The sequence below is a fragment of the Trichosurus vulpecula genome, chromosome 8 (genome assembly GCF_011100635.1).
Source record: "Trichosurus vulpecula isolate mTriVul1 chromosome 8, mTriVul1.pri, whole genome shotgun sequence".
NCBI lineage: Eukaryota > Metazoa > Chordata > Mammalia > Diprotodontia > Phalangeridae > Trichosurus > Trichosurus vulpecula.
In genome coordinates this window covers 214,476,530-214,490,450 of record NC_050580.1, presented here as the reverse complement: position 1 = coordinate 214,490,450, position 13,921 = coordinate 214,476,530, and the positions used below count along the sequence as shown (strand labels likewise).

The 13,921-nt window shown below is 38.6% G+C and overlaps 1 protein-coding gene across 1 annotated transcript; it reads left to right on the top strand.

Moving 5' to 3' along the window:
- The first annotated feature begins 126 nt into the window (after nt 1-126).
- Nucleotides 127-13,596, top strand: L3HYPDH (trans-L-3-hydroxyproline dehydratase). Its single transcript, XM_036735898.1, has 5 exons — nt 127-650; nt 5,805-5,974; nt 9,021-9,143; nt 9,908-10,045; nt 13,286-13,596. The coding sequence occupies exons 1-5, from the start codon at nt 146-148 to the stop codon at nt 13,409-13,411; spliced, it is 1,062 nt and encodes a 353-aa protein (XP_036591793.1). The 5' UTR covers nt 127-145; the 3' UTR covers nt 13,412-13,596.
- Nucleotides 13,597-13,921: the final 325 nt, after the last annotated feature.

Below are 13,921 nucleotides of genomic sequence, written 5' to 3'. Positions count from 1 at the left end.
TGGCTACACTAGACTAATGCCCCGCCCCCTGCCTCTCTCAATCAATACTGGCAGCTCTTGTTTCCGAGGCCACGCCTCCCCCAACCCCGCTCGCGGGACGCTCACCTACTGAGTCAGTTACAGGACTAGTCTGCAGTGTCTCCTTATGGACCTCCCGCGGGAAGTTCTCCAGCTGCCTCCCCACTCCGGCACCCCGGTGCTGTCTGTCGTGGACATGCACACAGGAGGGGAGCCCCTGCGGATCGTGATCGCGGGGTGGCCCGAGGTGGGGGGCCCCACCCTGCTGGCTAAACGCCGCTACGTGCGGGAGCACCAGGACCTGCTGCGGCGGCGCCTGATGCACGAGCCGCGCGGGCACCGGGACATGTACGGGGCGCTGCTGGTGCGCAGCGAGCTGCCCCATGCGCACGTGGGCGTCCTGTTTCTACACAACGAGGGCTACAGCTCCATGTGCGGCCACGGCGTGCTGGCCCTGGGACGCTTCGCGCTCGACTACGGGCTGGTGCCGCCGCCCCCGCCCGGCGTCCGCGAGGCCCAGGTCCACCTGCACTGCCCCTGCGGCCTGGTCACCGCCTTCGTGCAGTGCGAGGGTGGCCGCAGCCGGGGGCCCGTTCGCTTTCACAGCGTCCCGGCCTTTGCCCTGGCCACAGGTAACCCCGACCACTCCGCCGGCGCCCTACGGGGCCGGGGTCCTGGGGTGGAGAAGTGGAGCCGAGTAACCCTACTAACGAGGACCCTGTCGCTGATTAAAATTCTAATTTTGATGAAAGTGTATCCAGTGTTCACTAAATGCAATGCACAACACAACTAACCCGGGGCCATGAAATGTAATTATCACAAATGACATACTAATTATATAGTAACATATAAGCAACCAAAAACCACAATGCTGCCTGCAAGTATTCGCTGCATGCTTGGGAGGGCTACAAAATTATTACTTTGATTTGAGACAAGCCAACACCTTAAAGCAGGGGTTCTTAATCTTGGGGTCCTTGAATTTTTTTTTAATGCATGTTTTGACAGCTGTCAATATAATTATAGCTAACGTATATACTGTGTGTGTGTGTGTGTGTGTGTGTAGCAGCTTAGGTGGCGCAGTGGATAAAGTGCCAGGCCTGAAGTCAAGGAATACTCATCTAACTGATTTCAAATATGGCTTCAGACACCGATCCTGGGCAACAGGGTCTGACAACTGGGCAATAAAACAGCATTGACATGGCAGCTACTATGTGTCAGACGCTTTACATTGGATCCTCTGGACAATCCGGGGTGATAGATGTTATTAATACCCCCCCCCATTTTACTGAAAAGGAAACTGAGGCAAAGGAGTTGAGTTACTTGCCGAGGTTACACAGCTGGAAGCGTCTGAGCCTGGATGATTCCACGCCTAAGGGGTCTATCTACTGCTCTGCTTTGCCGAGTTGTTTCAATCTTCAGTGACCCCATATAAAGTTTTCTTGGCAGAGATGCTGAAGTGGCCTTTTCTGCTCATTCTACAGATGAGGAACTGAGGCAAACAGGGTTGTGACTTGCCGGGGTCACGTAGCTAGTAAGAGTCTGAGGCCAAAGTTGAACTCAGGAAGATGAATCTTCCCCATTCTAAGCCTGATGCTCTATCCACCTAGCTGCTCTGATATAATTGATCTCCTTTATAACCCTATGTATTTTATTTCATGTATTTAAAGCAATTCTGAGAAGGTGCATAGGCTTCACCAGACTGCCAGGGGGGTGTGGTATGGTGACATAAAAAAGGTGATTAGAACCTGATCAGAACACTAAATGATAGTAAGAACAGTGTAGCAACTTATCCCAGGACCATTCCCAACTGAACTTCGTCAGAAAGATGAAATAATAACAGTAAAGCAACAATAATACCCCCTCCAAAGTCTAGCCAATCATCCGTGCCAGTTTGAAGGGAGGAAAATGCGGAGAAATTCGAGCCTGGATAGTGTACAACAGCACCTGTGGGTTTTACAACAGTCGAAGTAAGGCTCAGGGCGGGGAGAAAGGGCTCCCAGGACAGATCTGGAGAAACAAAGTGGAGGGAATGGTTCCAGGCAGCAAAGAGTTTACAGTCTCTTGAAGGAAAAAAAATATGCATTTGAAAAATTATAACAAAAATGGCATATGATTAAGTGGAGCATTCAGCGCCTAGAAGTTCTGAAAGGGAGAAGTCACTGTAACCTTGAGTGGTTCATAAAAGGAGTGGGACTTAATAGAGGAAATGGAACTTGAGCTAGGCCCTGGAGGATTTACCAGAGTTCTGTAGGGAGGGATCAGAAGTGCAGAATGCCACATCCCTGTTGCAAGGCAAAGATGAAAATGATCTACATAATATATCCTGGGGAAGAGTGAGACCAACCTAACTAGAACAGAGGATACCTGTTAGAAAATGGTAGGTGAATAATGGTTCTGCTCGCTATGGAAGTTATTTTGGAGAATTTTCTGTAAAAACCTATCTGAGAATTCAGACAAAAAATAGAAAAACTGTGAGTCATCCGCCTGACTTTTCCACTCAAGGAGCAGAAGGTGGGAGGAAATTTGACATCTAAAAAGTAGCGTGGAGTTGTGAGGTGCGTGAGTCTTCTGATACTAGATTAGGAGTTAGAAGACATGAGTTCTACTGGACGCTAAGGGGGTGCCCATCAGTTGCGAAAAGGCTAAACATTGTTTTAGCTATGTAATTAAATATTTCTTGTACTGTAAGCAGTGAAAAAAAGGGCTGGTTTCAGGGAAACCTGGCAAACTGATACATGAAGCAAGCAGAACCTGGAGATCAATTTATACAACAACAACATAAAAAAAAAAACAAACTTAGACTTAAGAACTCTGGTGAATGTCTTGACCAACCATGATTCTAGAGTGGGGTGGGGGGAAGATGTATATAAAATCATTAATTTCTATTACATTTATCTTGCATTAAAGAATATGATAAATTCAATATGTTAGTTTCAACATGAATTTTCATTGATTCTTACTAGTTTCAGAGGACCATTTCTGACCTTTTTCCAAAATTAAGGTTGGGCTTACCTTGTTTAGGTCACATAGCCTCCTATGCATGGACTACCCTTGCTTTGGAAAACAGTTAATTATGATGTCAAAAATAAATGTTCGCTCTATCTTTTGGTACTAGGATAATGTCATTTTGACAGACTTAACTCTGAGATGATAACAATGAAATATTCTGGAGGCAAACTTTTTATCAGACGTGTTTGTCCTTTTATATTTATGACCCTATTATCTACCCAGTTTTGCTATGTTTTTTCTGTTAAGTTTCTCTCTGTGCTTGGATGCCCCTTCCTAGCAGGCTGCTTCCTCTTTGTGAGTCTAGGATGATGTGGCAGAGCTGGCAGGGATTTCATAAATCATCAAAAAAAACTCATTTTACAAATGGGGAAACTGAGACCTGGAATGATGAATCGAACTGCTCAGATTTTAAAAGCTAGTGAATGGTAGTTCTGTGGTTAATAACATCAGCTAACATTTATATAGTGCTTACTATATGTCAGGCACTGTGCTACAGTGCTTCACAATGATCTCACTTGGTCTTCACAATTCTGCTATTATTATCCCTATTTTGCAAAACAAACTGATGTAAGTGGCATGTCCAGATTCCAGGTCCAGCCCTGATGAGTTTCTCATCCTTTGACCTCCTTTATCTCTGTAGCCTCTCTATAGGTTATAGCAGCCTGGAAGTCAGAGATTCTCTAACACCCACCATCAGGATTCTCATAGAACATAAGGTCAGTCGTCATTCCTTCTAGGTCAGAGGGATCTGTCTCAACACAGTGCATATTTAACAAATACATGTGAAACTAAATTAAATTGAACTAGAACCTTTATATACTGCAAAATAGAGTGGGATTAGCCAACCTAGGTAAACTCAGGAACAAACCATTTTAAGGGGAAAAACATTACTTTGCAAATTCAGTAGGCTAGCTACATTCTCCAAAATTCCACTGGACCTGAGCCTGTCCAACAGCTACCAAGGGTTATCTGCTTATACATATTCTCCTTTTAAGTTTACCAATTGTGGAAGCTACTCTCTCATGTTTAAGAAATACTCAAATCAGCAATAAGGCAGCTTTATTTAGCCATTTCTATTTTTCAAAATTGTACTGATATGTAGACCTCAAATTTTACCTAGTAATGAATAGAGTTAAGAAGAAAGTAAGAGAAAGATGGTGGAGGCACCTATTGGAGATAGCCTCCAAGAAGTTTAACCATTATAGTGGGGAGTAACTGGATAGAATGTCAGGCCTAGAGACAAAAAGACTCATCTTCTTGAGTTTAAATTCAGCCTCTGACACTCACTAGCTTTGTGACCCTGGGCAAGTTACTTAAGCCTTGGTTACCTCAATTTCTCATCTGTAAAATGAGCTAGAGAGGGAAATGGCAAACCATTCCAGAATCGTTGCAAAGGAAACCCCAAAACGGGGTCACAAAGAGTCAAATACAATTGAAAAACAACCAAACAACGGCAACAATATGTGATAATAGCTAGTGGAGATGAATGGATCAAGTGAGTGTTTTCAGAGGATGGGGGAGACATGGGACATATTTATAGGCAGTAGGAAAGATGTTAGTAGATAAAGAGATATTAAATTGTGAAGATGGGATGGAATTAAATCATTTGTACATATAAAGAAGTTTGCCTTGGCAAAGAGTTGATGCATCTCCATAGGTTCCTTGTACATCGACACAGGTCTCTTAACAGCTCCCTCTTTTCCTCCTCAGCATAATCATTTGTCTTTGTTTCATCAGAATTTCATTCTTGAGAGTTTCCTTGTCCCTGAGTTCTATAGAATCTTAGGTCATGAGGTCCTAAGCATTCTGGTTTCTCAAGTCTTTGAAATTTACTTTTCAAAAATCTATGAGGAAAAATTTTTAGAAAAATCTAAGATACCTCTCTCTGTCATGAATTCTAAGTTAGAGAGGTCACTCCCCAGCAAGGATTTCCAAATCAGCAACTAGGCCCTCCTTGTTGGGAGAATCATTTCCTTTTGAAGGAATGTTATACTTAAGGCAAGCCAGTAAGTGATGGGCTGTCCTGCTTTCAACCTAATTGTTTTCTGAATTCCTTACAGACAGTGAATGTCTCAATCCATCATAAATCTGATCAGTTTCCCAGACTCTTCATCTGTTTCCTTTTCCTGTCCAAGTGTTCTGTACTATGTTTCTGGGATGGTGTGTATCAGTGTCAGCCTCGCAGCCCCTGTTGCCCCTAGTGATCCACAAAACTCTACAGTATGATGTGAATCAGATTAAAATGTAAATGGTAAAATAAACAAAAGTACAATGCAATATAAAAAAAATTTTACCTAGTCACAACCAAGGGAACTTATCATTCGGATTTGCATTTGAATCATACTTTGAGAACTAAGTACAAACACTGCCTGTAAAACCAACCCTACCTATAACACATTTAGGCCACTTTCAATTTAAGCTACTCCATAAACTATAAAACCTAGAATTTAGAACTATCATGAAGATATATACCTGTGAAATTACTTAGACAAAAAAAGCGGGCATCATGGGGGCTTTATGAAATTCATAAGTTCGAATATGATTTAGAAATAACAGTACATGACTGTGTCTGAACCTCATTTAAGTTAAAAATGTGAAAATAAACAGGTACTGAAGACCTGTTATTCATTTGGAACTTATTCATTTTGAAAGTGAATTTCCAGTTTCATATTATTACCTATTAAAATGATGATGGTTTTTTTCTGAACATCTGAAACAGACAGCATTTTATTGTAAAAATACTGAATGCAAAATGTCTTTTTCTTGAACACTTTTAGATCTTGTGGTGAATGTTCCTGGAAAAGGGGACGTTGTAGTCGACATTGGATATGGTGGTGCATTTTATGCATTTCTTAATGCTAAAAGGTTTGGATTAGATGTCTGTTCTTCGAAGACAAGGGATCTTGTAGATGCAGCAACTGCCGTTACAGAAGCAGTTAAAGCACAGGTAGATAGCATGTACCTCGGTAGCTTCCTTCAGACCTTCAAGAATCCATGATTTTTTCAGAGATCTTAACCCCTTCATGCTTTAACAGATGGTCTTTGTCAGTTGTTGCTGCGGCCAAAAAAATTTGCGACCCTGTGGCCAGCCTGGTGACACAACTATGCTAAATTATAACTTTTTGATTCCTTCTTCATCTTGGCATAAAGGTGACCCTGAGTTTTTGAAGACTTAGATGCTATAACTTAACTTCTAGCAGGTCTTACCAAAATGGAAAGGCAGAGCATGGGAACAGTACTGTCACCACTACTACATATATCTGTCATCCAAGGGCCAGCCTTGTTAAATTTAGAAAAGTTCGTTATCAGACTACCTGAAAAACACTTAAATACACAAATGTTGTACTGAGAACAAGAAGCCTAATATTTTTTCATCCTAAAGATCATTGTAACGAAAATATTCAAAATTCCCTGTAGAAGATGGTAAGAAAGAATGAAAATAAACATGATCTCATTCTGTTTGTTGAATATATTTCTTCAAGTTATTAGTAACCTTTCTTCCACACTTGTTCATTTATAGTACATGTGACTCCTTGACTACCTAGCCAGAACATCAATTTGGACCCCACTAAATCTGAAATTAATGATTTTCGTACATAGTATTATATATGTACTTTGCTCTCTCTTGTCACTCAGAGCAGAAATTCAAAATCATTTAATGTAAATGTAGTTAAAGCATTCTGTAATCTAATTTACTGATATTTTCTAGTATAGGTAATAAGGTATATTATAATATTGTTGTTATTCAGTTATGTTCAACCATTCACGACCCCATTTGGGGTTTTCTTGGCAAAGATACTGAGTGGTTTGCCATGTCCTTCTTCAGCTCATTTTATAGATGAGCAACTGAGGCAAAGTGGGTTAAGTCACTTGCCCAGGCTCACACAGCTAGTAAGTGTCTGAGGCCAGATTTGAACTCAGGAGGATGAGTCTTCCTGACTTCAGGCCCTGCCCTCCATTCACTACACCATCTAGCTGCCCTATTGATTTATGTAAACAATTTTGGTAGTTTGATCAGCAATAAATAAAACACCAAATTTAACACTGTATTCTTTATTAATAAACTAAAAGATTTGTATCCTTCGCCACCAGCAGAAATTTGCCATTGCACATTAAGAGCCTAACTTTGAGTTAGAATCTATAAATATATTTTTCTTTGTTTTATGAGAATTTTATTAATTTTTTAGATTAAAGAATAACTTATAAAAGGCTAGTATAATAGTTCAATTAACTATACTTATATTAATAATTCATTATTTTATTTTTAACATTTCCAATTACTTCCCCTTGAATTGTAATATTTAAAGAGTAAGAAATTACACCAGATTCATTTCAAATGATGTTTCATAGAATTATTAGGATAATTCCCTATGTGAGAATCATAGAGCTACTCTGAAGTTTTAACTCAATTTAACTTTATTTTGAGACTGCACCTCTCTAATTCTCTTAGGATGGAAATGCAGAAGCCTGTGACCCAGTTCCATTTGTGACCAGTACAGGTGCCCTGACCTGTTCCATTTCCAGCCTGGGTCCCCCACCTCCAAATTCCCTCCCCCAAGCACTCTCCAGGGACCAGTCTTAGTGCAGAAACTTGATCAGCCTAGCCCACTGCAGCTCAGACTCCTGAGTTAAGCCATCTACCAGTCTTAGCCTGAGTCTTCTCAGTAGTAGGGATTCTAGTTATGCACCAACAAACCTGGCTGAAGTATTTCTTGTGCATCAGTTTTCTGTTCCAGGTGTTTAGTAATCTCAATGAGATAGCAGTTGAAAACAGCTTTACAAGAGATCAATTTATCACAACGTTTTCCATAAGAGAAAGAAGGTAAAGGCATCGGTTTCTTAATCAGAGAAACAACTCTTGAGTGTGAAGACTTGGATTCATAAATATCAAAAGAAGCGGGAAAATATGAAGACTTATTTAATGACTATACAGTGAGAATGAAGCATCATATAGTAGAATTATTTTGTAGATTTTAGAAATATCAGTGCAGTAAAATAAAGTTAATAGGTTTATCAGTGGGAGAGGAAAAGCAAAAGAGCAAATAATATAACTGGTATATTATTATTTGGAACTAAAGGCAGTGTCATAGTAGATAGAGGGCTAGACCCAGAGTAAGAAAGACATGGGTTCAAGTCCTGCCTCTTACGCATACTGGCAATTAGAGGTGGCAAAGTGGTTATTAGAGTGCCAACCCAGGAGTCAGAAAGACCTGAGTTCAAACTCAGTCTCAGACTTTTAACTAGCTGTGTGACCCTGGTCAAGATATTTAACCTCTATCTGCCTCAGTTTTGTCAACTATAAAATGAGAAGAAGAATAACATCTGCCTCCCAAGGGTGTTGTAAGGATAAAATGAAATACTATTTGTTAAGCACTTAACAGAGTGCCTGGCACTGTAGGTGCTTAATAAATGTTTGTTCTCTTCCCCTCACCCCTAGAATAACCCTGGGCAAGTCACTTAACCTCTGAATGTCCTAGGTAACTGTCAAAGACCTAGACTTTAAATTGCAGAGAAATCCGTAGAGGAAATTTCCTCAGTTTTTGTAGAGGAAGCTTCCTCAATTGTAAAATGTAAAAATTATAAAATTATTATCTTAAGTGAGATAATGATTGTAAAAAATGCTTAGTGTGGTACCTGATATATAGTAAACTCTATTTAAATCCTCCCTTCCCCTATGCCCCTCCCCATCACAACTTCCCTGTATCAATGAAATAATGGATCCAGTCCAAAAAGAATGGAATAATAAGATTGTTTTGAACTCACCAAAGAACCAAAGAACCTTTCCCCTGTGTTTACTTACTTATTAGAGGGACACAATTCCACATGCCTGGCATAGTACGCACATACCTTGCACATAGTAGGCACTCAATAAAATGAAAAGTGATATCTTTGAACACCTATATCTATATTATTTTGTAAGGATCCATTTGAATAAAAAGCCATTTTACTACATTAATATATTAGTGAATATCTTTTATTTGCTTTTTTCCCAGGTTAAAATTCATCATCCAGAGAGTGAAGAGCTTGCATTTCTATATGGAACTATATTAACAGATGGAAATGATGCTTTTAGTGAAGAACCAACAACCAACATCTGTGTGTTTGCAGATGCACAGGTATTGAAACAAAAAGCTTTTACACATAGAACCTACCATCTACTTTAGGAAGTAGCTTCAGTGGAAAATACACTGAGCTAACTGTTCAAGAAATCATAGTATTAGATCCAACTCTGTCATTAACTAGCCATACCTTTTGTTGCTGTTGAGTCATTTTTTAGGCAATGAACAGTTTTTCTCAGAATGTATAAGAATAGAATGCCATATTTTACTTAAAAGTAATGTAAATTAAAAATATGATCAAGTTTTAGGGGTTTTTTGTTTTATTTTCTTTTTTAATCATTACAAGACACTTCTATACATGGGAGTTCCTCTTAAGGAAATGTAGGCTATAGGGACTTTGTTCAAATTTTTACATTTTAATGGCTTCAATTGAAGGGGTAATAAATAGACTCTGAAATGAAATACCAAAGTAAATTTATTTAGAAATTTATGAAAATTAAGATTAGACAATTGTAGACTCTATATTCTTTTCTTAGATCCCGAGATAAACAAAAGGGGGTTTACTATACAAAGGTAAATAGTGCCCTGTGGTCTACAGAAAAGAAATATATAATAGCTGTGAAAAGATAATTTACTGCTATTTACCAAGAATATTCCAGATTGCTTTTAGGATTCTATCATACCAAAAACTTGATTTTGAAATTTAATAGTTAAAACATTTGAAAGTTATAACATTCTAAAATAGATGAGGCACAATATAGGATAAATGGGTGTGATGATTGCATTTGTGGAGTATCTCATTTTTGTTTATTCCAAAACAGGTTGACCGAAGCCCCACTGGTTCTGGAGTGACGGCACGCATTGCCTTACAGTATCACAAAGGACTTATTCAACTGAACCAGACCAGAACCTTTAAAAGTAGTGCAACAGGTTCACTGTTCACTGGGAAGCCAGTGAAGGTGATCAGAAAAATCACTTTAATTTTTTGTTGTCAGATTTATTGCCATAAAAAAAGGAGACTTAAGTTGGGTATCAGATAAATTTCTTCATGCAGTTCTGCCAAAATATTATACTATGAGATTATAATGATCTCAGTTCTATTGGGTTTCTTGTACCTGTTAGGATTGCCTCACCTTACATGAGAGATATGTTCTTAAAAAGTTTAAGTAAACAGAATTTTTGTAAATTTTCTCCCCTCACTTTTTGCTAGGAAAGCTGACTGAGGAAAATCTATAGGTAAGATGTGGTTGTGGTTTGTCCTTCATTCTCAAAGGAGTCCAGGACATCAGGGAGGTGATGACATGACTTGCAATTGACTGATTTGAGTGAGGGAGGGCTGTGCAAAGCCACCAGCTTCACTTTCTCCTCTAGAAGCATCTGGGTCGAGTATAGGGGTTTTTTGATCACAACCACCATGAATGAAAAAAATTGAGAAGGCATCCCTAACATATGCATATTTATTTATAAATTATATAATGTACTATTATATTATAGGAAATATAAAGGATGAAATTTAAAATAATGTTATATTATATTTTAAATTAATATACAAAAATCTTTTTCTCACTTAAAACATTAAGGTAGAAAGTATTTTGATGGAATATGCTTTATTTGTTTGAAAATCTTGGTTTAAGATTTTTGATACAGCAATTCAAAGGTCTGATTTTAAGGTCAGCCTACTTTGCTCCTCAGTTTTAAAGGTAATCATATCTGAAAAAATATCTCACAAAGACACAGAGATCCAAATAGAAGAAGTGCCTATCGGCTATAACTCAACTATTATATTCATTTTCCAATCCCATCCACCAGTTATGCAGAGGTTTGTTGAAATTTGACTAAGTAAGTTTCTGTCTTTCACGATCTTTTTGCAAATGAATCTGAAGTTGTTGCATTTTAAGATTTTTTAACAGATTCCAAATCCATTGAAACTGCATTTGGAGGATTTTTAAACAAGTTAGAAAATTATTTTTCCAAGTGGAGATACGAGAGGTTTTATAGGTGATAACCATCATTTTGGACAAAAAATGCTTAATTTTTTATTATCTTGCTAATCATATTGATTTCATACCATCACTAGCTGATATCTCAAGACACAGCATAGTCAGAATAAGATTCATCATTAACGGGTGGATATAAATCCCTACTTCAGATAATTTTGATAATTTTGAATTTTTTTGACCAACTTCTTGTCATAACTCATTATTTTTACCTTTTAGCCATTTGTCCATTTTATGCGGACTAGTTCATCTGTAAATCCATTTAACTGTGCACATGTGAACAGTAACACTGTATGTTACAGTATGCTGAAAATGACATCAGTGAGAACTACCATCAACCCTTCAGTATTGCAGAATTCCCGTTCTTCCCTCATAACACTTTGAATGTATTATGTAATATGTGGCCATCTAACATATGGTCCTAGTACGGGCATCAGTATCAAGCCATAGATTAAATATTAGTAAAGCTTAATCTATTTCCTTTCTTTAAAAAGAACTAAAAATAAAAGGAAGTCCTAATTTTTTTTGTATACCCCAATGGATAATCTTAATTTTTTCTAGTTTTACAATTTATTTTATTTTTAATTTTGTTGTTGTTCAGTCGTGTCTGGCTTTTTGTTACCCCATTTGAGATTTTCTTGGCAAAGTTACTGGACTAGTTTTCCATTTCCTTCTCCAGCTTTACAGATGAGGAAACTGAGCCCAGGATCACCCAGCTAGTAAGTGTCTAAGGCCAGATTTGAGCTTAGGTCTTCCTGACTCCAGGCCCAGCACTCTATCTACTGTGCCACCTAGCTGCCCTTTATTTTTAATAAGCATTTTCAAAAAATCAATATTACACTCACTACTTACTACCCCAATTTAGCAAAGAAGAAATTTTTAAAAATTCAAAATAAAGTTGCATAGTAAAGGAAAAAAATTCTCACATTGTCCATGTCTGAAAATGTACATAATTTTCTGCATTTTAAGTTCATCACCTGTCAGGAGGTAAGTGTCTTGTTTCATATTCATGGACAGTCTTTCTTACCTCCTTAGGTGTATACCGTTCACTTTGGAGACTACAGATTTAGAGCACTATAGTGTCAGGAGGCTTGGATTTCCATCTCATTTCTGCCATTATCAAGATGTGTGACCTTGAACAAGTGATCTCTGTGCTTCTGTTTCCTTATCTACAGTCTGACAGAAGGAAATCCTCTCTTGGTGTTACCTATTTTATCTTTTGCTGCACTTTCTGGTTAAAGAGAAAGAAGCAGAGGGGAAAAGCTAATTCCTGAGAAACTTCCTTTCCTCAGGCTAGAAATGGCACTAGAGAGCAATCCTGTCTTACTCCAGTCAATCAGCTTCTGGCCAAATAATGCCTTTCATGATAGATTGGCTCCCAGAAATATCTGCCTATCAGCTTTGATCAGCTCATGTCTGCTCTTCTATCCCACCTTTTATAAACAGCTCTTCTCCTTGCCCTGACTTCTCCTGAGCTTGGCTTTGTCTCCTGTTTCTGTCTTTTGCAGGTTATCTCCTACTCCTTTAAATATCTTCTTTCCCTAGTTTCTAATGCCTCTCAGACCAGGGCCTTTTCATGGAGTGTCCTATCTCTAGCTTACAAAATGAAACTCAAAAATCTAACCTTTCCCTCGGCGATGACCCTAACAGCCCTTATTATAATCATCCTATAATCTCTGGTTATTTGATTTATAGTTTATGCCTTCAAAATTCTGAAAACTGTCACATGAAAATTTAAGTGATGGATCACAATGTGTTGAAGCTCTGCTGTCAAATAGGACTTCTTGGACCATTTATCTAATGAGCAGTTCTCTCCAGTTTTCAGAAGCATCTGTTTTATCTGAGATGCTATGTTTCTTCTCAAGCTGATTCTAACAGTTTTCCTCCCACAAATGTCCTCTTCTCTCCCTTTCAACAACCAGAACATCTACATACAAAAGGGGAAATATCTTACATGAGAAAAACAAAAGACATTTTTCTTACATTTCTTTCACTTATCAGATGTGATGCTAGCCCAAGTTTTAGTTTGGCCAAAATGAAGAAAGTTGTTTTATTTGAAATTGAATATTGTAGGTTGAACAAAACATTCTATCTTGAATTAAAGTGCCATTCTTAGTTTTGTATTAAGAGTGCAAGATTTTTAGACAAGATAAAATATAAAGATTATTTTTATATTAAATTCCTTTTATTTTTCTTTTTTAGGAAACCAAATGTGGTGAGTTCAAAGCAGTTGTAGTGGAAGTATCAGGAAAAGCCCATTACACAGGTACAGCAAGCTTTATAATTGAAGAAGAGGACCCACTGAAAAATGGATTTCTTCTCAAATGACCTTATTCATGACCTCTAAAGCAACCATTATCTAAGAGATAATTGTCCTCATGGTCTGTAAAAAAGTATATCATCTTATGTATGTATGTTAATCCTATCTAACTAATCACATAATCCATGATTATATAAAATCATGTTAACAAATAATAGGGGGGGGGGGAAGATGGTGGCAGGAAAGCAGGGACTTGCTTGAGCTCCCCCCGAAATCCCTCCAAACACCTGTAAAAATGGCTTTGAACAAATTCTAGAGCTGCGGAACCCACAAAATAGCAGAGGGAAACACATCTCCAGCCCAGGAGAGCCTGGATGGTCACTGGGAAGGGTCTATCACACGGTGTTGAGAGCGGAGGGCAGTCCAGCATGGGCCGCACTGGGACAGACCAGACTGGGAGTCAGTCATCCGGAAGAGGCCTTGGGTCCATGAAACAGTGAGCTGTGGCAGTTACCAGACTTCTCAACCCACAAACGCCAAAGAGCAGGTTAGGGGGAAACTGAGGGATCGAGTTCAGA

Bases quoted from the DNA above. Each gene is read 5' to 3' on its own strand.
- L3HYPDH (XM_036735898.1), top strand. From the start codon at position 146: ATGGACCTCCCGCGGGAAGTTCTCCAGCTGCCTCCCCACTCCGGCACC. The intron at 651-5,804 runs GTAACCCCGACC...GAACACTTTTAG, and splicing joins GGCCTTTGCCCTGGCCACAG to ATCTTGTGGTGAATGTTCCT. The intron at 9,144-9,907 runs GTATTGAAACAA...ATTCCAAAACAG, and splicing joins GTGTGTTTGCAGATGCACAG to GTTGACCGAAGCCCCACTGG.